The 27,475-nt window shown below is 30.3% G+C and overlaps 2 protein-coding genes across 6 annotated transcripts; one reads left to right on the top strand and one right to left on the bottom strand.

The window, feature by feature from the left end:
* Positions 1-378: 378 nt before the first annotated feature.
* On the bottom strand, positions 379-18,693 carry LOC124542915 (protein tramtrack, beta isoform-like). Of its 5 annotated transcripts, none has more exons than XM_047120845.1 (9): positions 18,596-18,664; positions 16,224-16,262; positions 15,934-16,107; positions 15,635-15,766; positions 15,384-15,553; positions 15,072-15,243; positions 14,668-14,737; positions 4,644-4,819; positions 379-4,224 (listed from the first exon to the last, which is right to left on the bottom strand). In XM_047120845.1, the coding sequence occupies exons 3-9, from the start codon at positions 16,099-16,101 to the stop codon at positions 3,850-3,852; spliced, it is 1,263 nt and encodes a 420-aa protein (XP_046976801.1). In that variant the 5' UTR covers positions 16,102-16,107; positions 16,224-16,262; positions 18,596-18,664; the 3' UTR covers positions 379-3,849. The 5 variants fall into 5 exon arrangements, with proteins under 5 accessions (XP_046976801.1, XP_046976802.1, XP_046976798.1 ...); XM_047120846.1 differs by having other exon boundaries at positions 15,084-15,243; positions 18,596-18,663; XM_047120842.1 differs by lacking the exons at positions 379-4,224; positions 4,644-4,819 and adding an exon at positions 10,658-12,011 and having other exon boundaries at positions 18,607-18,693.
* Positions 18,694-20,996: 2,303 nt separating this feature from the next.
* LOC124543038 (zinc-type alcohol dehydrogenase-like protein C1773.06c) lies at positions 20,997-27,446 on the top strand. The gene is made up of 5 exons (XM_047121050.1): positions 20,997-21,124; positions 23,113-23,855; positions 23,947-24,094; positions 24,587-24,739; positions 25,448-27,446. Exons 2-5 carry the CDS (start codon positions 23,128-23,130, stop codon positions 25,562-25,564), a joined length of 1,146 nt encoding a protein of 381 aa, XP_046977006.1. The 5' UTR covers positions 20,997-21,124; positions 23,113-23,127; the 3' UTR covers positions 25,565-27,446.
* Positions 27,447-27,475: the final 29 nt, after the last annotated feature.

Below are 27,475 nucleotides of genomic sequence, written 5' to 3' on the forward strand. Positions count from 1 at the left end.
TATATATAAATTATTTTCATTCGCGCTAAAGTTTTGGAACAATAACTCCGAAATGAACCGAATTTGTCCAGTACAAACCGGTTTAAATGGTTTGCAATGCAGGGGAGGATAAACAGCCAATTTCCGGACTCCGGACTACAAATGGACGAAATAACCCTCTATTTTTTTATTTGCACGACCTTTGGTTTGAACCTCGGGATCTGCTGATCTGATGGTATAATAATTTGGCCACTAGACAAAAGTGTCAGTCAATGTAATGTAATATTACATGTATCTTAACAGTAAATTGATATTATCTGCACGAGTTAACGAGAAGTTATTGTTCGCTACTTATTTATTAATGGTTACAGTCAGTATTACTAGAAAATAAAAACTTCTGAATTGAAACATTTATTTATTTCAAACGGCCATAGAATTCTGAAGACAATTCGTTACAATTATGTATTTTAACTGTTTAAAATTAATCTGTGTACAACATCAATAAACAGATAATAGTACAACTGGCTACGTGAATATTTATTATGACAACAAGATATTTGAAGAGTTTAATATTTTCCATTAAAAGTTCGTTTACACAATGTACTTATACATGGACATCGAGAACGAGTGCTCTGAATCATTATTTATGCTAAACATTTATATCGAGAGACATTTCATTGAGGACAGTCTTTGTAAGATATATGAATCATAACAGCACGGGAATTACGATACTTTAGATAATCGCAATACATTATTTTAAGTATACACCTACTACACCAATCATGGGTTAAAATACTTGTACATATTTATAGTAAATAACGTCATACAATGACCCGTGAAGCAACACTTATTATATCCAAATACATATATGGTTATCATTCGAATACTTTGTAATATTGTATTTTTGTAAACTCAATTAAGACTGGTTCTCATTTATAAGAACATAAAATTATGACAAGTAAAGAAGGTTACATACAAAATAAACATTCTAAAAATATATTTCATAAACATCAGCACCTAATTGCCGGAAAATTGAGCATTCGTTTAGAAGACATATGATTAACTTTCAAATATTCCTACATTATTATTGTGCGTTTAGTCAAAATGTTGATGGGGTTCGTTTTTCGTTATAGGTACATTTACATTTTATTAAGAATTTTATGCGCGGGACTCACTTCGATATAATAATAGTTACTTTTTATTTTTTCACTCTACAAAATATTTAATTTATATATTATATAAAATAGTTCCATTAATATTAAGAACATTAGCAGTGCAGCGAGAATATTATTGTATGTCTTTATTGCTACTGAAAGACGATTTATTCCACGTTGATATGTTATTTTATTTAAAAGATTATGATATTAAAAACTTTTCCATTTTCAAACATACAGTACAATACATTGGTTATATTATTTTTAAATTACATTTAATAAATATTTATATAATAATATATTTTGATTCAATTAACGTAACATCAGGTGTATATATTCAGCAATATACAGCACAAATATAATTTAAATTATGACACAGGACTATTTTCAAACGTATCATAGTCGAAACTGAGAGAAAAATAATCCTATCGCCTACTGAACTGGGACTGTCGTAATACTTATTAAAATACTCTCTCCCAAAAGCATCAGCCTACGATCCTAGTCACAACTTTGTTTACAATTAAATTTGGAACGACGCTTCATCCATGGCCGACGTATATAATGACAGAATAAATCTTATTATATAGATTTTATATCAAAATTGACTGTGATGTATTCGTTCATCAACAAAATGCTTGAACCGAGCAAGTTCATATTAGTATATATTCATACATAGACATATACAGTCTGTGTCATATTAAAAACGATCTCCTGTGTCATTTTCTATAACTTAAAATATATAACGTCATCGAAGAGCATCAAAATATATATAACAACACCTGGCCTTACTTATAAACTTTAAACGCGGACATCTCTTTCTGTCATCGCTGTTTTAACATTCGATAGAAGAGGACGCAGCGTGTTTAATTAGTCACCCCTTAAACTTTAACATGTCAAGCCTTTAATCGATACGATGTCAAAAGACATCACGATGCACCCTTACTACATAATATATTTCCGAAGTGTTAACAAATAGCGTAGGTATCTAGTAAGTAGTATATTGTGCTCCTTTACGCAATTTGGACCTAATTACATTAAATATAGAATATTTTTTTCAAAGGCCAAAATTCTTATAAAAATACAATTTTCTCTTTCACCTCATACATCTTCGCAAATATTGCTTCTTTAAGTAAAATTTAAACAGGTATACAAGAATAATAATAATTGTAAGAATCTATTAACGTTTTAAAAACGCTAGTAGGTATATTTAAATATATATATACATATATATTTATATATATTATACGCTAAACTCACAATTTTTTCCTGGCATTATTGCACATAACTTGTACCAAAATTATTAATGACTAATCTCAATAGCTTCTCACTTAAATGGTAATTTTAATAGGTTAAGTTTCACATACTGGGTTGATATTTACAAACTCGTCGATCATTTCAAAAATATTTTAAACTTATACTTAATAAATTTTAAAGGTATATACATATTCATTTGATAAAAAATACTCCAATTATAGATCACTAATAGAATATTTCTATACACTTACCTATGCTTAACATTTCAAAACGACCAAGTCAAATTAATCTTATCTAATATAACATTAAATAATACAGTATATTGTGAATAATAAACCATTCGACTCTGAGGACATGACGTCAGACCTTGGCACGTTTACATATAATGGGAACGAAATGTCCTTTACAAAATTTTCATTCATAAGAAAAGTAGAATTACAAATAGTTTCATTACAGCGTATGCACCATTCGTAAGTAAAGCTACGATTAATTAAAACTACATTTTCACATATGATTACTTCGTGACGAGTCTCAGTAATATATCTGACCTGCGTTTCATTTATGACGCCCGCCTTTTTATCATTAACAACAAGATTCGAAAATACATTTAACATTTATTTTATACCATATGGTGATAACTATTAAACAGCATAAAATTTCTTTAATATTCAAATAGTAAAGTCACAGCTAGTTACATAGATATTTTTTTTTGTTATTTTTTTTATTGTTATATAACATTCATTGACAACGAGTGAATTTTAAATATTGTAATTGATTACTACGAGTTCAACGTTTGTACATGAATGGCCCAGCTGTACTCAAAAGTTTTGCCTGCGAAGATTTGTTGGCAAAATCCGAATTACTGGATACACTTCTACCCCCTTAGTGTGTACTACTTGTGTAGTTCTTTGCAAACTGGTATAAACAAGCATTTGAGTATCAGCCGAACTAAAAAACTACGTTTTATAATGATTCATATGGATAAATATTAATTTCTTTGTTTATTATTTCTCTACTGCAGACTTAGAAAGTATTGCTTTTATAACGTTTAATAAATATAGTGCATGTAGGTACGTCATTTCATCACTTAATCTGTACAATATATCAGAAAATGGGATAAATTTATTACTTTAAAAATACATTGTTAATATTTTATTAGGCGAAAAAGATCCGGGACTAGACAAACGTAATCATCTATTTGGTAGATACAACCTAAAAACTTATAAACTATCTTTTTAAAAGAAACATAAACATACGACTTTCAGCCCAAAAATAACGCGGCAGAATTATATGTTACCTCAACTCAGCAAGCGACGGCCGAGAACAAGAACTTGACACCGAGTATCACCTTTTGCGCGAGGTATTCTAACCCCTACTACTAACATTTTCAGCAGCGTCAATATCTGTTAACTCGACTAAAATAAACGAAACGAGCCATTTAACGCATGAGAAATTAATGAATTCATCTTGCGATATTACTCGAGTCAGCTTCGGGTCCGTCGTGGTACTCGTGGAAACATGGCACTATGCACAGGTTGGTGCGACATTCGGGGCAATGGTACTGGGTTTTCCGGCGGAGAATACGGCCGCATTCGTCGACTGTATTCCAGCAGAAGTTGCAGCTAAGTGGCGGACCGGAGCGAACAGCGGGCGTGTGGCTCGCGCGATGCGTCTGGGCCGGGTTCTCTGAAATAACGCTCTCGGACACGACGCTCTCGAATGAGCTCGTTGACATTGTCGTGGTGGCGGTGGTGGACGGCTGACGGTTGACGACCGCCACTGCCCTGATTAGGAGAGACCCGACGGCCTGCTCCGTACGTGGGCGAGGCCGATATATCTGATGAACAATAAAAAAAAAATTAACGCCAGGTTAAAAAAGTAAAGTAAAAAGTAACACAGGGCGTGTTACTTTTTACTTTACTTAAATTTCCCACTTCTGGGTTAAGCCCTCCTGTTAAGGGTTTGGAGAGCTGGTTTGGAACATATTCCACAACGCTGTTCCAATGCGAGTTGGTGGAATGCATATGTAGCAGAATTTCTATGAAATTAGACACATGCAGGTTTCCTTACGATGTTTTCCTTCACCACCGAGCACAAGATGAATTATGAACACAAATTAAGCACATATATATAGTGGTGTTTGCCAGGGTTTGAACGCGAAATCATCGGTTAAGATGTATGCGTTATTACCATCATATTTATGAATGCAAGCATGTACGGCAAGGGGTATTACAATAAGTCAGATTATACAAATACCTTGGTGGTCGAATACTGCGGGTAAGACTCGTGTTTTTGTAAAACAGGCACGACGGCCGTGAGCGTGGGCTCCGACACTTGCTTGCGGACCTCTCGCTCGTCGGGTTGAACTCTGCTCTGCCGTTTGAAATATTTCGATCGCCTCATCCTTACGCCCGACGGTGAAGCCAAGGGCTCTAACGGAAAAGAACGTTTATAAAGTAAAAAAAAAATATTGACAATTTATTTCATTAATTGATGTATATATTTTTTTAATTTCAATTGTTTTGTAAAAAATATGTGAAAATATCAGTTCATATAATAAATATCATATATATTAATTCAACTGTAATTCATTATAATGATGTTGTAGTAAACAGATATGTTATTAACGCGCAAAAAGTGAAGACTAAAAAACGTCCTAATTGGGACGTTTGCCTTTAGTCGTTTTACATAGTAATACGTTATAATACATCATAGTTACATAGTAATACGTTTTGCGTAATTAAAACATCTAGTTATCCCTTTTATTTATTGTTTTTATCAAGCTATCCTTTTTACTTTTAACGAAATGTAAAAATAAACGGTCCTCGGTGCGGCACACGTTTTTCTGTTGTTTAGTATGGATATAACATATCTGTTTATTAGAATATCATTGCAACTAAATCATCTAAAAATGTGCCTTGGGATATTTGACACAAAATGATTATTTAAAAAGTATACATTGGTGATGTTACAAACCTATTTGTATATATATTTTAACATTGACGAATCAGCCGGTCTGGACATAATTCAAAAACATCCCAAAAAATCTTAAGTACGATTATCAACGGCTCGTTACCTAATTCAAAAAAAATCACAAAGATAGAAATATATTGATATACTTTCGTATATATATCCTGTATTTGTATGTAATATGTAATTGAAAGACTTTTTATGCAAAACTATTATTTACTTTATTACCTAGTTTGGTTTTAAATACAAATAAGTAATACAAATTAACAATTTAAGAAATTCTATTCGTACTACATGCGTCTCCTTAATTAAAAATTAAAGCTGGTTATAAATTGCGTTTCAATCTCTATCTATTATTTAATTGCTTTTTTCTTACATTTAAGACGTAGATTTTAAAAACGCAATTTAACATGGCATGCATTATACCAGCAATAATATTATTATAAAATTGCTCATAATTACTAATCATAATACTGAAACTGTACAAAAACCATTTTGTGATATTCATTAATATGATAATAATATTTTAATAAAAAATATATATGTTTTTATGCAAATCGCATGTTAATAGAAATTATGTTCGTAACCTCCAAAATAGCAGCTCGAGTCCCACCATATAATAATTATCTTCGTTTAATAAAAATATTATTCAAATATTAAAACACTTCCACACACTAGTCTGTTGTCCGCTCATATAGAGCTTCACGCACGAACCGATATCATTTATCATACATTTGGTTAGAAAAAGAAGGTAAATGTATCTTACACGCAATAATTACAAAATCAAGTTTTTTTATATATATAAATGAGAAAAAAAACTAGACGTTACAAATAAACTTTCGGTAATAAACTACTTACTGGCTATAAAAATCCAACAATTTTCGTCACACACAATATTTTAGGTCACATTAATTTTAATATATATACCACAACAAAGGTGGTAATAAAAAAAGCAGCCCTGAGAAAATCAAAAGGAAGCACCCACAGATATAAATAGAGATACTTAACGCGAATTCACCTCCTGACAGTAATCAACTTGTACAATCCATAAGTATGTAAGCAGCTTTGGGCACAAATAATATAATAATTTACTATATAAAGTATAAATCTCTTCTACGTATTGTAGCATGGTAATTAGTTAAGAGAGTTAATTCATCTTGACCCATTGCACTTGACGTTGATTATATAGAACATGATTTAGGTTTTAAATTCCTTTTATATTTGAACAAAGAATTTACTGCGCTGACGTTGGCAAAGTTACTAAATTAATAAGTCGTGTTTTATGTAAATTGAACTAAAACAATTATATAAAATTTGCAAGTAACTCTTTATAACTGTCAGATTAACAAGAGCAAAAAACGCGCGTCCTCATTATATTATCACTCCAGTCGTGGTAGAAATTAGAAGGTATAAAGAAAGAACTCAGCAATATGAGGGTGACATTTTCTAAATAGAAAAAACCCTCCCTTAAAAATAAAGAGAAAAAGAAAGAACACGCTTCGTTCTCTATGTATATTTATGGGTACAACAAATAATAACTATATATTGAAAATATATAAAGTATAAATTAATAATCCAAATAAAATAGATTATTAATGAATTCAAAAGAATATTTAAATGGCACTAGATATTTCAAACGAATAGATTCTTAGATATTTTCGATAGTTTTCTTTCTTACTTTTCACATTATTCATTATATTATACTTAAGTTTCCTTTTACTACGCTTGAAATATATACATATACTTACACAAAAAAAAATCACGTAGTAAATTTATTTCGGTTCAGAATATATAAATGCTGAACGATAAATTATAATTAAAAAAATAACTTACGACAATTAGTAATTACATGTTCCTTAAATTAACTTATTTCCTCTCGTTGATATAAGTAGTTACTGACCTAAAAAAATTCACAGTTTTTTTCTATCATTAAACAGAATAACTAACATAAAAATCAGTCATAAATTACAGAGATCTCATGATTCACAAAAATTAAATAGGAAATACGTTATAGACCATTATTGCTGAGGATACAGATTTGGTAATGAATCGCATCTTCTATTTTATCACTTTAGACATTTTGGTTCTATTTTGATTTGTTGGGAAGTTAAACAAAAAAAAAGTAATAACCTTAAAAAAACATGTCTTAAGGCGTACATAGTGTAACATATAACTTATTATAATGACTATTGCTCGCATTGGCACAACTAAAAGCCAATAAAACAACAATTGAATTGATTAGTGACTATTTTGAATACACTGTTAGGGCATACAACGCTTCGATGTCGTCACGCGGGTATCGTATAGTACGACAAAACTTAGATGTAGCATCGGCAAAATTCGTAAAACAGCACATCCGAATTGAGAACGCTGTGCCAAATTATCAACATTTATTCTTTTTTTTTTGCACAATCGTAATAACTTGTTATTTCATGTGACCTAATATATCCGTCAATTTGACACGTCGATTTACATGCACTTGCTTTCTCTGACGCGCGAATCTATAGCGACGAATAGCGTCGAATGGCGCGATAGGGAGCTATTTCTATTGGTTATGTAAATCGACAATAATCGGTTTTATTTTCATTCCATTGCATTTTCCGATGCTACATCTAATTTGTGTCGTACTATACGTTGAAAGATTTCTCGTCACGACGTCGTAACGTTGTACGGTCGTTCGCTTATGTGTTTGCCCTAGATGTAACAATAATAATGTTACATCACAAATTTGAATCTTTAACGGATTTTTTTTAATCTACAACTTAAGTCTTAAATGTAGTAAGTACAGATGACCTGCAACTGTAATTAAATATTTAATACGAAGGTATAATTTGTGCTTAGATTGTAAGTACTGTTTCTTTTAAACTTCGCACACTGGTCTTGATACTTTAATCTATGGTATATAGGGGGAAAAATAAGTAATAACGAAAGTAACACTATACGTATTTACGTTAAGAAATGCTTTTACTTGGAATCAGATTAATATAGATTAGTTGTACGTAGTAAACTTCATATATTAAAAATAGCTATTTGATAAATGAAAACATCCGCATTTTTATGTAAACCCTTATATATCTATAAATGCATGTCAATAAAAATAATAGAATTATCATATTTCATGATAGATTCTTATTATTTCAGTATATACAACGGAGATCGATAATTTGATATCATACCAGATTCGTTATGTTTAATATAACAAGTTTTTATATAAATAATATAATAAAAAATAAAGTCATATTTGAAATTAATTTTCTGAAGATTAATGAGAACAAAATAAATGCTATACGATAATCATTTTACGATATTCAACTTCACTTAAGAACTTATGGTAAATAATATAAAGAATAGAAAAATATTTGATAATATTTCTGTATATCGATACAAATAAAGATTTAGCTTTACAGTTATAAGTAAAGAAATTGATTAAATGCGATGCAATTAAATTTTCAATGTAATTATCATTATTGAAACTTTCAATTATGAACAACAAAAGAACATTATAGATTTTCCTACAATATTATGACTTACATAATTGCATGACATGACTGTCGTTCTAGAAGTTTAGGGGAAGGATTATTACACTACACGGTTTTAAGAATTAGAAAATTAAATATTTAATCTGTTATTTTGATGCCCGGAGATACGCTGTAGTATGTACTCGATGGTACTTAAATTTTTGCACCCGATTTTAGCGATTTATCATCTCCTCAATAGTCAAATATGCTTGCTATATTATACAAGTGTAATTAAAATGACCATGGTCTTAAATAAATAAAAAAAAAAAACGTTATTTCGTTCCGTTGAAAATTTTTTCGTTTTTTAAATCTTTATTTAATAATTTGGAACGCGAGTTTTTTATTTAAAATTGATATTTCTTTGTATTATATACTTTGTAGCCGGCTTGTGTTTTGTCAGCTTAATTTATTACAAAATATTGTCAAACCTAGAACACATCTAGTGATATGCATAATTAAGTGTCCCCTAAATATACGTACACAATTACATCTATAGACAATCTTAATAGTTAGAATATCTAAAAATCATATAGTGTAATAACTCCAGTGACGCGGGCACGTTTAAAAAGTACCTACACGTTTTTTTCTAAATTTGCGTTATTTTTTTCAAAACATCAATTAAATTATTTTAGCTTATCAGTCTCCATGCCTAAACGTTTTATTGCTCACATGAATTAATACATTGTAAAAGCCAACTATTTCAACGCAGCTTTTTATGTTTCCAATTCAAACTAATGATAAGACTTCATTTTCGCTTTCTTTTGCATAAAAAGGTGTTAATTATGAAAAAAATATATATTCATTAATCGTTGAAGAATATTATTTAAAAAAAAAAGAATATTCGTTAGCCACTAAATCACCAATTGAAGATACCATTATGCAGAATGTGCTATTAACTATTCAAAACGGTAACGTTCAAACAGACGATTGACGTAAGACAATCGAACGTAAATTATATTATATAACAGGCAGCACAAATATACAAAGTTTATTACATCGAAAAACATGACGTATTTACATTACTGAATATAGAGCAAGAATATCGCATCTCGTTACGATACAAGAGATAATTATTAAAGAAATGTCATCAGAAGGATTCGTCCCTATTATTAGGGATAACGTTTTTTCCAAAGATTTAATATTATATATTATTATTTTTACGTATTTTGAAAGAGACATTGATTTTAACAGCAATCTACGAGGAGATATTGTCACTAACTACTTCTTAGTTATTCGTTAAGACGGCGTCTCTTTAATGAACTTAGACACGTACGTATAGTAGTTATTAAAATGTTACAACATAGAGGTTAAATTAAAAAATTTGAATGTTCAGTAGTTATCGAAAATGCTCGTATCCAAAATCCTATTTATACATATAATCTGGTTAAGTTATGCCATCTATTCACAAGTCACGTTAACTTAAGTTGAATCGAAAATAATCAAAATTTGTCATCTTAAACTCCGATCAAATTAGGCTTTTCGTTAATTTCTTTGCATAGAGCTGAAATTTACTCCCTGATATATAATTACAATCACCGATTCGATTCGAACCTGTAAAACTATTAACAGTCAAAGGTAGTCATTACAGAAATAGATTAGAAAAATATTGAACATACTTTTTTTATAGCACAAGTCCTGGGATCACCATACGTTAAATTAAGAATAATAATATACACTATGACACCTAATCTTCGATAGGTGACTGTATATAATGGTGTACGATAATTAAAACCAAACTGGCTGGACATGAAATTAAAATTCAAAAAAAAAAAGAAGACGTTACTTCTGAACTTTGGCATTTCATCTGTATGAGCAAGACATATAAGGTCCAGCTCTATGCAAGTGATTTTTAAATGAAACGTCAATCTATATCTGGATCATAAGTGAAGTAAATAAAAGAGTACGTAATGTTATCGTAGATTGCCAGTGTTATTTGAGACATCGCTTCAGCAACTTATTAAATTTAAGAGATGCACCGCATTATGAGGTAACGTTTCAAGAACCGGCAGTGAAACATAGATAGCAGAAAATATCATTTAGTTATCAAGTTTTCTGAACCGTTTTATCCCGTGGTTCGACAAATTCACTATCACATGCTTCGATTCACAAATAACTTTTAATGATAGGAATTTATTTATAAAAAGCTGATATCAAATACCTGTATTTACTTACCTTTCTACTGAGATCTTAACATACCTTACAGTTTATGGCTAAAGGACGCGTGTGGCCTGCACCGTCCGCTCACTTTAATACATTTAATATTTAATTATTTATTTATATTCTGTATCCGACTGGGTACCGAGTAATACTGGACGATAATGAACATGAATGAATAACAATATTTACAAGGGCATTTGCATATAGATATCGTAGCGTGTCTGCGGGCGCAAGGGCGGCAAGGGCGGCGAGGGCGCGAGGGGCGCGAGGGGCGCGAGGGGCGCGGCGTGGGGCGGCCCGCACTCGCCGCCCTGCCACTCGGGTCACAAGGAGAACGACTCGTTCGCTTGCACCCCGCACGCCGCGTTCTATTGCATCGGAAAGTTTACGCCGTTGATAATGTTCAGGGGGGCGTTGTTGACTTGGAGGGGGAAGTCGACGGGCCGCGGGTCTATGAAACCGACGGGCACCGAGTGCGGGGGACATATTAAGGCCATCTGCTGGTCCGGCTGCTGCGGCTCCTCCTTGTGCTCCGGGGGCGGGGTCACGTGCTCGCGTTTGATTCTGCTCTTTATACTGGGCCGGTTGTTTGGATAGCCCTTCTTTTTATATTCGAGCCATAGCGTTCGGTTGTTCACTCCGAATAGTCTCGCCGCTTTACAGAATCCTATGCCACCGACCCGTACAGCTTCCAGTGCTTTTTGGAAATTCTCTGCGTCTTGTGGGTTTGTCTGGCGACGTCGTCTCTGCGGCGTTGGATTCATCTGTTGCATCTGGTTCGGCTGGGCTTCGGCGACACAACTGGGCCCGGGAGCCGGGCCCGGGACTCCTAGCGTCTGACCGTAATGATTCATGTCCGGATCTCCGTGTTGATTAATAACGTTATTGAGATACATCCCCTGATCAGGTTGGAACCCGCCGCCGCCAAGACAAGCGTTCGGATACCGAGGGTATGTATGCTCCAACATACTCCATTGTCCTGGGAAGAGAGATAAATGATTTTGTAATACAATTAAAGAAAAAAAATAAAAAATATATATTAAAACTACATATGTCATTGATCTCCCTTCCCTGAAAGACAAAGTTTGTGTCTATTTTTAGAAAAAAATATCAACAATAAGCCTACAGCCACGATTATTTATTTAGATAACACGGATTCGCCTATTTTACACGTTACACGTTAGTACAATAGTACAGTCTCGAAAGGTACGACACTGACATGGCAGACGAAATAACGAGTTATGTGTTCGAATAGAAACATCGTGTCATCGACAAACAGACATTCCGTTATTCCACTTCTGATAAAAGTAAGAAAACCATATCACTGGAATAACTTTAAGGCTTTTTTTAATGTTGATCGACTACTTAGAACACAATTTACATAATAAAAGTTCGCAGTCTATTTATTAAACCTATTATCACGTCACTAATTGTCTGGATTTCTAATGTTTAACGATTACTTCTTAAATTTGTATATCGTATATAATAATTGCAATTTATTTATTATTGATAATGATTATGGGTCTTCTTACATAACTTTTAAATAATTTGTAAAATAGTATTGTTTTTGGGTTATTCTTTTTATTTCATTGTTGGTAATATTTTAAAATAACGTCTATTTCTATAAAATTTTCTAATATGAATGTTTTTTTTATCGTTTCTTTTTTTTAAATAGTGTTTCGCTAGTATTCGTTATTATTTTTATTTTGTATGCTTTATGACGACATTTTAGTTAATAATCGATTAAGATGTTACTAAGACTAGTTTTAAGTTTAATAAATGTAATACAACCGGCGAATAAATATTTTTCAAGTATATAATTCATTGTATAAATATTATTTATATATGTAATATTGTCTACTCAGTAATAAGAAAAGCTACACATTGATGTGTAGTGGTATATCTGTATAGCAAATATATCACAATATAATCCCAACATTTACGTTTATATTATTGTTTATAATAAGAGTAAAATTCTTAATAAGTTGAGATTTACTGACAATGCGTTGAGCCAAGGGATTGCTTTTATAAGCGGTCGATATCATTCGATAGTTGGTTATTTTTTATTAAGAGTTTAAGCTGTAATGTTATATACCTTTTATATATTTATATAGGTAAGGGTGTATTCACACAGGCCCGCAATAAATGAAATCAATGACTTCGATTTTAAATATTATTTCAATTTGAATCGTTTCATATTTTATAGTGCGTGCTTATGCCAGCGGGGACTAAGAGGACCAACATAATAAGAAAGTCAGAAGATAATTGTATTTATTTCGAATAAAATATATAATTACACATATATTTGCATTGACTTTTACAAAAGCCGTCCACCATAACTATTAAAACAAACACTATCGACGCCTTCGGCACTATTATATAAAGTAATGTTGTACTCTAAATATAACTAAACACGCGATCTTGACCAATAATCGACTACGATCACAAAAAATCGATAAAACAATCGATTAGCCTTGCCCACGCTCTTATAGGTATGAATCAATAATCGCAAGCCCGATTTTTTCCGCGAATGAATCAACAATCGAATATGCAATTGTCGATTCAGTCAATTGTTTTTTTTTTCTGACAATACTGCCTTCACCCGATCAACGATTTATAGGAAACCATTATCGCCATTATCCACATATATTCATCAGCTGATATCCAAAACACACTACTCACAATTGGACCGAGTTGTTTTTTTTTTGTTTATTTTGTAAATATTTTCCAACCCAAAACCCCTCGATAGTTATTCTGGCATAAAAGAGTAAATTATTTTTTATTGTGTATGTACATAACTTAATAATGTATAGTACGACACAATTTAGATGTAGCATTGGCATTCGTAAAACGGATCACAACCGATTTTACGTACGCTATCCCAAATTATTAATATATATTTCTTATGTAAATGATCTTTACTCAAACGTAATATTTAGTAATATCATATGACCTAATATATTCGTCAATTTGTCACATCGATTTACATGCACTTGCTTTTTTCATGTTCAACCAACTGACGAGTAGGCGCGATAGGGAGCTATTTCTATTGGTTGTATAAATCGGCAGCAATTGGTTTTATTGAATGTGCTGATGCTACATCTAAGTTGTGTACTATACATGTTATTTTGAATATATTTCATAACACTTATTTCCTCATTTAAGTCGCTGTGGGTTGGTACATTTCTACTCAGCATGGTCCAATTTTATCTCTGATTGCTATCAAGACCTTACACCATCTCAACATTAACACGCCTAATTATTACATTTCATTGACAATTGAGTGCTATCTCATATTGAATGTATTAAAACGAAATAATATAGTTACGATTTGCCTAGTTTTCGAAAGGATTGCGTTTTGAAAATATAATGTGTACTTTTATAAAATTTAATATAAAACTTTTAGTTGGTATATAGAAATTTCTCTTTATCTTTCCAAGAACCTAACATATTAAATTTCAGGGACAGGTGTGTTATCAATTTTGTTGACATACGAATATTTTAATAAATATATATATCACATTTAGGTAGTTTTTAGCTAATAGCAATATGTAAACTATAAGCTGACATGAAGTGTCAAAACACTGTGGAATGCGTTACATTCCTCATCTTTTTCTAACGCTCTTTTATCTTACCTTGTGACATTCCAACTGCATTTGAGTCAATAGCAAGTTGATCTATATTGATATTCGAGGGCTCTCCAGTCTGAAATAGAGTTTCATTCATATTGTTAAATGGTTTTGTAATAATTTTGTATAAATTTGAAGTACATACATAAATAATCTATTTTCCTTTGACTTATTTAATCTCACATAGAATTTATAAGAATAATTTGAATTGGTCAATTAAAGTATGATTTATTAACTGTATCTGTGTGCAAGTCAACCCCCACTTATCGCATACTCTACCATCAATCAGCGACACTGACACTTATTGTATGTTACATTGTGGCTCATATGCCGATTTTTTGGACAACAATAGGCAATTTTTCCTGCCTGCCTGCTTTAAAAATTAATAATAAAAAGATTCAAAAACACACCAATAGGCTCACCTGGTTGTCCATCCTTTCATCTAGTTCTCGTCGTTTCTGCTGAGGTACACTGCTAAGCGTGACCGCCTCTCGCATCAATTCCAAGTTCTGACCACAATCATTACTTCTGTTGTCGTCTGTTACCAAATTTACACCTGAACCAGTTGAACTTACGCGACGCCTGTAATAAAAAAGTGACGATCAAAATACAAATACCTTAATGTAAACGAATGATTATTATCTGTAAATTGCTAAATAAACAAGCAAAATGTTAAATATACGAACAATGTCCATTTAAATACTTAAAAAATAAAACGCTACCGTTTTCGTTTAATATTGGGTGATGATGGAGAAACTGAGGGTCTGTTGGTCTCATTGGAATTTTCTGGGTTTGGAAAGTCTGCTGACGCTCCCTGAGATCTGGTAAGTGATGTTGAGTCTGGCATTTCTGTCAGTCCCTTGATTTTTAATATTTTCGCTGTTTCTAAAACCTGTAACATCATTAGAAAATTACATTATGATGCATGTTTAAAAATCTCTATACCATTCTATACATATTAATAAATATTAACCTGTGGTAACTGTTCCTCAGTAACATTGACTTCTCCATAATACATGAAATCCACCATTGTACATAAGTTGTTGAATGTTACATCCTTCAATATTACTATAGGATGGTGTGACGGGTTGTCCACGAACAAAGACTGAAAAATATTTAAAAAAATAATTTAATTAATGATTTATAACAATTTTATTTAAATAATGAAGCCTCTGCGGCGATTTAAAAATATCTAAATCATTACTTACAACATTATTTTATCCTATTTAATAATTAAAAGACTAGAATGAAAACTTTTTTATAAAAACTTACATGGAAGTAGGTGCTACATGCTGACAGTACGACCTTGTGGGCAACTAAATGCTGACCCTCAGCGGCAAGGGTAACATCAACCAAATTCTTGGTAGCCAGTAATGTCCCAAACATGGAAATAAAGTTGGGCTGGTGGTTATTCCACCGCAAACTATATTGTTGTGACATTGTGGCCTGAAATTGTAAAAAATTAAAAGTATGTTAAAATGTATACATAATATTATATTTATATAAATTATACGACAAATATGAGACATATTTGTATATGAAAAAAATATTAAATAATATACCTTTGTGGCATCCACAATGCCTTGCTAGCGATTAGATTTCTGAAATGAAACAAAATATATACTTTTATTTTAAAACATTTTATATTTAAAATAAATTAAATAACGTCTGCAACTACAGACAACTTGCTAGTTAATTACTATAGTGAATTCAAACAGAATATAGTTGCTTATAATCTAATTCACTTAATTTATTATTAATATAGATATTTGAAATTGTATTGACAATATTGTTTTGATACATGTTTCTTATAGATTTACACACAGCAGTACAGCCAAGACTGTTATATTATATAATTCGCATTGGCAAATATCGTAAAGTATTTGAGTAAAAGTTACAACTGATTGTTTATTTTTTTAATGAATTCACAGTATATGTACCACAAATATAATATACATAAAAAATGTAGGCAAAGGCATATACTCTTTAAATGTTTTTCTTCTGGCATATCATATGCCTTTTCATGTACCTAATTTTTGTTCATAATTCATGTTGAGCTTAGCAAAGGAAAACATTGTGAGGTTACAAGATGAACACATTATTTTACATATGATTAGACACTGCTTTGAAACAAAGTTTATTTTCTAATGCAATACAATTTTTCGCAATGCAAATACTTTATTCATTACCCAAAAATATTTACGATTTTTATAACAAATGTTGATGAATGATTAGATACCTTTTAATTAACTTTATTTTGATTTGATTAAATAAATACTTATGAATTACTAAAACCAGAAAAAACTAACAAAAACAAAATTGGATCATTATTTGTGTTAAAAAGAATTCGCTGAAGCTGAGATTTGAAAATGTGTAGAAATATATAGACTTTTTTGCCAAAATCTTATATATAGCCCTATAAAAATTTTACGAAACAGTTTATTTAAAAATTATAGAAATTTTACTATTTAAATAATCATCAAGTAGTAAACATAACAAAAACTAGATTAGTAGCTTATATTTAAAATATTTAAGTTATTGAAATAATTTCAGATACAATAATAAAAAATCTTATATCACAATTATAACATTTTATGTTATTAAATTTCAGTTTGCTCACATCTCTACCCCCAAACAGCAATATTAAGTATTGTTATATTCAGGTTTGAAGGCTTATCGAGCATCTGATAACATCTTAGTTCCTAAGGTTGACGGTGTATTGCTTGTATTAGAAATTATTAATATTTCTTACAGTACAGATGTCTATAGGCAGTTGTGACCACTAACCATAAGGTGTCTGATTTTCCTGCCTATATGATTAAGAAAAGCTAGTCATACAAATCAGTAAGATAGTCTATTTTCATATGTTTAAAAATATTTTGTCAGCATCAAGGGGAGGCCCCAGCCAAGGTTATCTCAATATTATTATATGTTAGCAGGTCCATGGCTAAATATGTTTTTTTTTGAAAAAAATTTTAAATATTCCTTGAAAATAATATAAGGGATACTGAAATAATATATAATGCTTAAGAATATTTAAATGTATGTATTAGATTATGGAAAACAAGTTCAGAACTTTGGAATATGTGTAAATATATATAAATCTAAATGTATCAACAGAGTCAAGAAGGCCAGTTTCAAGTCATCAGTAATTTCTAAAAATGTAAGAACCTAGAATAGATCTGTAAAAAAAAAAACAATTCTTTAAGGGAATATTTTAGAATAGAATTTAAGAGGCCACAGGATAGTAATATTTTCGTGCAACAGCACTGATGTTTTCGTTTACATCTTGTCTTTAATCCAATATTTTCTTTATACATTCAGTGCTCTCAAAAAGTTATTGCAATAAATAATACTATAGCTTTCTTCTTATTATCCACTTCACATAATAATTATAAACGGGTAATTTGAGCACCAATCCGTGTCTATGCTTGTTTTCTTAATAAATATTGACAATATTATTTGCAATACGCGGGCCCTCATATAGAAGAATATTATTGTCAATTTTGTCAATATTATCGTGTGTGTGTGCGCGTAACATAACAGAATCAATTATTTTCTAATACTAATCTGAAATTATTTCATCATATCTATATCATAAGTTATTTTCATATGCAAAATATTACTCCTTGTCATCAACCAAAGCAAGCACAACAAGCTAGTTCATATTGAATGGATTCCTGGACCTCTTTCAGTATTCGATATTTAAAGAGAATTCAATATCATTTTTAAAGACATTTAACACTATATCAATAATAATACATTCGCACCGACGCTGAAATTTAATGATTATTAAACATTCGAAGATATACAATAAAAAAAATAAATCGAACTCTGATATCTTCTAAGATACATTCTGTTTGATATAGTATCATGTGTAGTTGCAATGTCGATTCATGTTGCAAATAACTTATAATTACGTTCTAATACGTACATTAAACTCACCAATTACTTGATTATTCAAAACGCACCCACCAACCACTCAACCCACGCTAAATAAAATCGCTAACAATGACTACCAAAGAACCCACGCCATCCAGTGTTGCCATGAGTTCTTTTGATATTTTCCAAAGGGTGTAAATAGCGAAATCATTTCAAATATTTGTATCAAATTTATTTATTTGAGAAAATACTTGTGATTTCATAATTTTGAATTGCACTTACTCAACTACTAAATGGATTTTAATTCAGTTTACACTAATAGAAAGAGATAATCAACGATCAACGATGATATTTTATATATATATCATTTGCACAAATGAGCTGGGCTATTGACTTGAATTTAAGCAAGTATTATCTTACAGTTATATTATTGATAGTAAAAGTATTATCTACTGAAACAATAAAAGATCATGACATTCGCTATAAAGCTTAACTTTTTATTGAAAGTGTAATTAACAATATTAAACAGTTAAACAACGTGTTAATAAAAAAAGTTGAAATTACATAGTTCGTAGCATAAGAGAGTATTGTTCAGTGATTTGTATTCCTTACTCCTTACTTTACTACTCTACTATGTTTTCCTGCAGGTAAAGATAAGGTGTTGAGTTCCTCTTCCTAAAAAGCTATATATATGTATGTTACCACGTCTCATCATAAGACTGTATTCAACTAATTAAAATATTAATAATATAAATATTAACCCAAAATTAATGAGCTTATATTACTTAACTATATATTACATTATTATAATCGCAGGAATATTACAAATTACCCCATCATTAGTTACTACTGTAATAAGAATAGTATAATCACCTTATATAATTTTTATTTAGGTTTAAAGTAATATAATTTATTGATTACTATAATCTATAAATTGTAAGCGATCATCTTTAAAATTTGTGCAACAAAAACCAAATCACCACATTTATTAAGATTATTTTTGTAACAAATGTTAATGAGCTTATAATAAATAAAATAGTCAGGAATCAATTAAGTATTAAACCAAAAATTTAAAGAAGTTAGACATTACAAAAATATCTCTCTTTTTAATATCTTATTATTTATTTTAATTTTTATCGTTTCAAATTATATTTTAAACTTTCGTTAGTAATTTTTTAATAAACTTATTACAATATTTTTCCTCTTAGGATAGAGATCAAAATTATAGTATTCGTTGCCTGCTTTGCTTAAAAAAAATCTTTGTTTTGAGCAATATTCATCTCTTAAACACAACCATTTAATTTTTGTTCATTAAAGTATATAATTATGGATTTTATTATAAAACCAAGAGAAGAGATTGTGATGAATATGTTATGCTTGAAACTTGGTTTTATAAGTTTAACGGCAGGTAATGTCGAACTTATACCTACAATAATCGGCTAAACACGTAAAATACATGATTGAGAGAAGTTTTGAATAAATTACGACCCCCGTAACTTTAAGCGCAATTCCATTTTTAAGATTGGTTTTAGTGTGGTTAATAGCTTACTTGCTACGTGTTGTTCTTTTGCATTTAGTTTAAATTTAAATATGATTGTGATGAGATCTATGGCTGGTCTTCAAACAAGACTTATTGGTATACCTATGTTGCACTTATTACTTCCCAAGTAAATTTTTTTTTGCCACACGGAAGACGTTTATAAAAAAATCACGTTATTATCTTAGTTACTTTATGGTAGCATAGAGAATTTCACGCGTAAATTCAGATTTTTGAATTACCCGTTTTAGGACTATCTTTATCGTCATATAAGAATAACTCTAGAGTTCTTGATAAGTGTTCAGAGATTCCATATCGTTTAACGTATATTAATAAGTATGATTAAGCAGCATTCGTATAGCAAAGGTCGATGTTCCAGTGGTCGTCTACTGGAATCAGGGCTGGATTGGATGAATCCCTACTCGCAGTCCATGGTAAAAAGCATCTAGTTTTTCTGAACCCTTAATTTTATTGCCTTAGCTTCAAGGCTATCAGGGAAATAAATAATTTATTTTATCATCGGATTTTATTTTGCTTACTATCAGTGAGAGCGATTTTCATCGCTTGTAAGTGATGCTCTGGTACTCAAAATAGAGCTGCCGCAATATAAAGTAAATATAAAAGTGTACATAAAACATTTAAACCTTAACGCGGCAAACGCCAGTAACCTGTTAATTATCTTTTTTTTAAAACAAATAAACGAAATACACATAAATAATCTACTACTAATTGAGAATATGTTCTTCTACAAAATAACATCAAAGTTTCTTATGTGACTAGTCCCACATACCAGAATAAATATGAAAAATTATTTAATTTCCTATAACGTAAGCCACTATGAAAAGGTATCCATAGAGTAATTTGTCTTTGTATTTTTATTCTGTCATTTTTTTATATTCTGACATATTTGCTCTTTGACTCTATGCCATTTTCATCTGTCAAATGGTAATATTATTATTCCTCGTATAAAAATAAAACGTTATAATCATTTACGACGATCGGTAGGATTTTCCTTTTATTGGAAATTTTACATCCTCAGAATATGTAAGTGTTTTGCAAATTCGACTATCAATTCGCTTAACATTTTATTGATGTTGCTGATAGACCAACTCTTTAGACAATAGCAATGTATAAGATAAAATATTATGATTGAACTTTAGAATGTTATGTCTGCGATATTTTTAGATTTTTAACCGTTTGCTATAATTTCCAAAGAGTTGGTCCCCTCAATGTTTTTTTTTACCAATTTCGAATGACCTTCACGTTTTAGAAAGGTCATAACAGTTTATATAATATCTTTTGTTTCTCGTTTGAATGTGTGTTCCAGTTATTGATCGTCATTACTCGTTCATTGTCCTTGTTTACTTTGAGTGTGTTGTTCAAAACACACTGTAAGAGCTAGTTAACAGCCAAGTTGTATATACAAGTACTATTTTTAGAAGTATCTTTAAATACACATCATCAATGTATCACTTCAATTTAAATATTATCAATATATGATATAAAATTCATACCTATTGAGTATCAGATTTACTATTTTGTGTTGGGTGAAGTAAGATTTGTTATAATATTGAAAAGGTATAAGTCTATATTATTTATATTAGTTTACACAAATTCTAATTTTAAATACATGTTCTCAATAATTTAATTTAAAAATAATGATTTACCTTATATTGTATTTTTTACATAACTAGTTTTTTGTACACAATTATTTTTTATTTAATATTATGCCATAAAGTATGAGGCAAAATAATCTAATAATAACAATAAAATAATAACAAAATTAAAAATTTAAAGTGAAAATCAACAAATATTGTTTTTATTATTTGTTTGATTAAATAACATAATAAGGTAATAATTAATCATCTATTTATTTTGACTATTAAATTAATAGTAACTATTAAATATACAATTTACTATGATTATTTTGTTGCTCATTAATTTAAGTGTTTACTTTTTGTGCCATTATCCCACAAAAAATCAGTATGGTTTTAGACCATTTCATTCTAAGATGTCTATCTCACACTGCAAAAACTTACCTACAGGTACCAAAATAAGAATTGATTCAAAGAGTAGGCAAAGTTTATAATGGTACATAAAAAAATAAATGTAGCATGACAAGACAAGTATAAATTTTATTAGCTTTTGAAATAGTTTAAGGTTATATATTTTGTGTTGTTTCAATATCAATCATATTGTGCTAAGATGTTCAAGGCATATGATATTGGGAAAAAATCTACGCATAAAATCTTTACATAAAAGTCAAAAACCATTTACATTCTTTAACTTTGGTTTTTACATATACATATTCAAAATGGAGTTCAGTAGATACTGTGATTAATCGTTCATAATCATTATCAATAATTAAATCATTATTAGAAATGATCATTTTACATTTGTAATAATGTTGATATTGATAACATATTTGTCATCAATTTCATCGAAATAAATGTTTTCAGTAGCATAAGTTGGGAACAAAGAGGCCACATATTTAATAGATTGTTGCTCCCAACTTAAAAGCCTTTTTGTTCAACAAATAACAATTCAAGAATCTTTACACTAAAAATTAGATTTACTGATGTTCTATTTCTGTTATTGCTATCGTTATAAAGTGATTACTTTTTATCTTATGTATATAAAGTCTTCATCTACATGGACATAAACAAACAATTAGCACAAACTATAGTTTACAAAGTGGTTTACTTAAGCTGGAAAAGAAAGATGGACCGAAACAAATATAAAAGGAGTAATATTCATTAGTTACATTCATTTAGTGGGAAGTGTGAACTACGGACCATTAATTGAGTGAAGATTATAATGTAATAAACTTTTGGGAGAATGTACACAAAGGATTTTTGAAATCATCTATGATTAATAATCGTAAATCTGACATTATTTGAATATATTCCCTGTTAGGTAGACATCATTCAGTACCACATAAGTTTTTTATTAAAGCACTATTTGTTTTTGCATTTTAGGTTGAATGTAGAAGTTTTATTTTATTTGCCCTCTATATAATGATTTTGTTTCAGAATAAACAAACAAACATGAGTAAACTTTGCAGACAGGTCTCTATTGAGACTCCTGGATCTGCTCTCAAAGAGTGTGTGTATAGTTTTGATGTGCCCGTGCCAGATGTGCCCATGTACGGCGCAAGGATTCGAGTAGTATATGCAGGTGCTTGCTACCGAGCGAACAGGACTCGATCAGCGTCAGTATGCAGCACGTCGTCGGTCTCATCAATTGGGAGTTTGACTGCAGATATGGAGGGAGTTGGAATACATACGTCTACGCCAGCCCATATTGGCCTGCGTGACGGAGCCCTTTTCCCAGGGTATGAAGTCGCTGGTATAGTAGATGCCATTGGAAAAGCTGCAGAATGCACTGATGGTATAACTGTTGGCACAAGAATTGTTTTGTACCCATACGAAGGGGTGCCACATGGATATGCCGATTACATCGTTGTACCAGATTTCAAATGCTTGGTACCGGTACCAGACGAGTTACCACTCAGCATTGCAGCAATGTTGCCGACAGGCGCTTTGCTTGCGACGAACACAGTATATACGGTCCGCGAATGTTTGAACAAGATTTTGGATGGACCGAACAAAAAGGACAAAGCGACAGTGCTAATCGTGGGAACTGGCGGTCTAGCTCTTTGGGCGTTGCGTATTGCTTCGCACTACTTTCAAAAATTGCCGTACCATAGCCGTATTCGTATATCAGTTGCAACATTGACTGACGAAGGGATAGTCTTAGCAAAGGAAGACGAAGAGTAGGTATCAGCTTGAATTGAAAAAAAGTAATTTTAATCTTCATTTTATTAACAATTGAATTTTGTTAATTGAGTAATAATATTTTTTAAGATTAAAGGTAGTTCAGTGGACTGAGGACCTCTATGAGAAGCAGCTGATAGAGCGCACGGTGGACGCCTGTGGCGGGCTCGTGGACATCGTCCTTAACTTTGGAACTACCTCTCGCTCTTTGCATCGCTCGTTGCAGTGCCTTGCTCCGGTGAGAATTTCGGGACAAATTCTTTATTGTTTCGGATTTTTAACACAGTTTTTTATATTAAAATGAAACAGCACTGCGAATACGAATTTTCCAATATTTTCAAAACCCTTGTAAATGTATGCTCTAAAATAAAGTCGAAAAGTCTGAAGAAGATCTCGACTCGATAGATACAGACGTAATTCACGAGCCTGTACAAGTGTTTTCAAATCGTTTAAATTAATGTGTCTGTTTTGCATTTCTATTTGCCATTTATATACCCTAAAATAGGACTAAATTGTAATAATTTCTTGTTGGCTTATAGTTATATAATATAAATTATAAAATTGTATTGCTGGACCGATTTTGATAGAATTCTTTCTGAGTTTGAATATTTCGATTATAGATTGTAGCAGAATTGGAATATTTCTGGACAATTCAAGGTCACAGTTATTATATGTGTCCTTCTGTTATTGAAATAGCCTGCTAGTTTTCATTACATTATTGTTTCTTCAGGGCGGCATGGCGCTGGTAACAGAAGAGGTTGGCGAAAAGCTACTGCCCAAGTTTGCAAAGAAGGCCGAAGATATGAATGTTAACATTGTGATTGTTCCCAATGGAAGTATTGAGCAACTAAAGGAATTGGTGCAGTTGGTTGCTAAAGGGGAGGTGGGATAACTATAGTCTCTGAAATCTTAATATAAAATTAGTTTAATATAGGCTTGCTTTTCTAAGTTATTTATTAATAAAATAACATAAAAGCAAACTTCTATTTGAGTCATGTATTGATGTGAAAAATTATTATATGAGATTGTAGTATATAGTGTTGTCACCGGCATCATTAATTTTTCAATTGGTTGCGAGCAACTGATGAAACAATTAATTTAAAATTTTAGTCCAAGATGTCACCCACATTCTTACATGTGATCTCAATAAAAACTTGTTAAAAATAAAATGTCTGAGCTCTAAATTCATTGCTTGTTGGCATGATTATTATTTTCTAGTGTTTTCTATCTTCTATTACTGTAGCCTAATTAGTAAAGAATCTGTATCATATCAATTCATGATAAAGCATTGATTAGTTTTTAATTTCATGTAATTAAATGTGAAATTTTATCAAGACACAAAAACAAAGTCCAACATTCTAATTTAAAATAAATGAAAAATATATTTAAATTGTTACGTAATTATTTTTTGTATGAACAGCATTGAATAAACATAACTGTACTCGGTAAATTTGTTTTAAGTATTTAGTTTGAATGATATGATGTTTAAAAACAGATTACAAAATATGTGTATCTATAGATAATTATGCAAACATTTGTTGATAATTTGCTGAAAAATAATTAAAATATAATTATTTTTTGTCTTTCTCAGATCGAGCCTCCGCCACATTCAGTTTACCCCGCGGATGAAGCCCAAGAAGTGGTGAGAAAACTTTGCAATTCCGAAATAAAAGGTCGCGCCATTCTCAAATTTCACAACATTGATTGAGACATTTTAATTTGAAGCTCTTGACCAAAGTTATTTTTAGTTATAATTAAGAGTATATGAATTATTATATTAGTAAGGTGGAAATACACTTAGATACCTTATGGTATTTAAATTGACGGATTTTTGTTATTGAAATTATTTGACATGAAAATTATTATTATTATTCAAGATTTTTATTATTCTTATGACAAATGAATTGTTAAAGTGTTTTCACATATCAAAAAGGAATTTATTAAATTTTATTTTTATGTTAAAAATTAAGTCTAAATAATCACTCTTGGTCACATGGCAACACAAAACATATTCTACAAGAATATTTATTTGTCCATAGTACAAATTTATCATGTCTGTAATTATTGTCAGTAAATATCACTGAGGTAAATGTGTGAGAAACATTTGACGTGTATGCTTAGGGTATACTTACAACTCAATAATCAATGTCAAGAATTGTGTTTATTAATAAAACCATAGATCAGTAGTAGATGTAAGGTATATAACATTTGTAAATCAACTTTTCATGTTATTTACAAAATAGAACTAATGTTACATTATCACAACAGAAATAATCATATTGTGAGATTAGAATTTGAAGTAATTTTTTTTATAAATTAAAATATTTTGATTGTTACTTTACCGTCCATCAAGAACGCACATAGGAAAATAAAAAGATTGCAAAATTTTTTATAATTATATAACCGTGGATTTTTCTATAGCGTTCAATAGATATTAAAATCAATTGAACGCTTGAAAATTAAAATCATATGGTGTTAACGTATACTTTCGATCGATCAAGAAACTTCTAGAATATAGCTCATATGTTCAACAATTTCTAGAAAGTCCAATGACCATCAAACGTAAAAAATATAATATCGTATCTTTGATAATATAAATTCGGATTTTGTTTATTCTGTTCAGTTTTTTTTTTTTATTAAAAGTGCCTTATGCTTCTAAAATTTCTACATACTTCAGGAATGTTTTTGATTGCAAACTGGTAACATTCATATATTTTTAGAATTAGTTTGAGCTTTAAAGTCCTTATATTACCAAAATTGCAATTACATAAATGTTTAATATATAAGCATACACAAGTATGCTTTTAATTATTTTATATGGAAAATGAAATTTAACCTTTATTCTTTAGCTTTTGTTTTATACTAAAACTTGAAACATATTAAAGAGTTATATTGTATGTTTATTTTTATATGTATAACATATACATTTTTCGTGTCAATAATGAGTGAATAGCGAAGTGTCAGCAGTCAGAGACCCATTTCGTATTTTTAGATATTTATACTTTGAAATTTTGGATATTGATAATGCAGTGGCAACACTGTGTATACATTAAACTATGTAATTAAAGAACAAATAATTATCTTTACTTCAGTATTTTTGCTTAGTATTTCAATACCATGAAAAATCGTGTAGGTTTTATTGAGAATGTCTGTAATACAATATATTTAGCTATATTTTAAATATATAATATTTCTGTGATGTCAAGAAGAAATCTTGCAAGTGTGTCAATAAATATAGTTATTATGTTTTATATAATAAAATAATTATATTTTTGATTCTATATGAAAACAAATAAAAATGAGTATTATTGAAACTGAATTTATAGTCACTACAAATAAATTGTGCTGTTGATTGAAACAAAATCATTCATATAATTATATTTTCTAGTCAGTTATTTGTTTATATTATACATTATATAATAGAGAAAGTTTTGGATTTTATTATTATTACTTTAGAAGTACATATTATTTTTAATTAACTATCATTATAGAGGTAAGACTACAACATGTTACTCCTAGTATTAAGAATTTAAGCCAACTGTGAGTTTTAAATTTAATTTAAAATAAAGTAACCATCGCACGAACCTTAATCAGTGTTTTATTAGCCTTTGACAGTTTT

This window comes from Vanessa cardui, chromosome Z (assembly GCF_905220365.1).
Source record: "Vanessa cardui chromosome Z, ilVanCard2.1, whole genome shotgun sequence".
NCBI classification, from domain to species: Eukaryota; Metazoa; Arthropoda; class Insecta; order Lepidoptera; family Nymphalidae; genus Vanessa; species Vanessa cardui.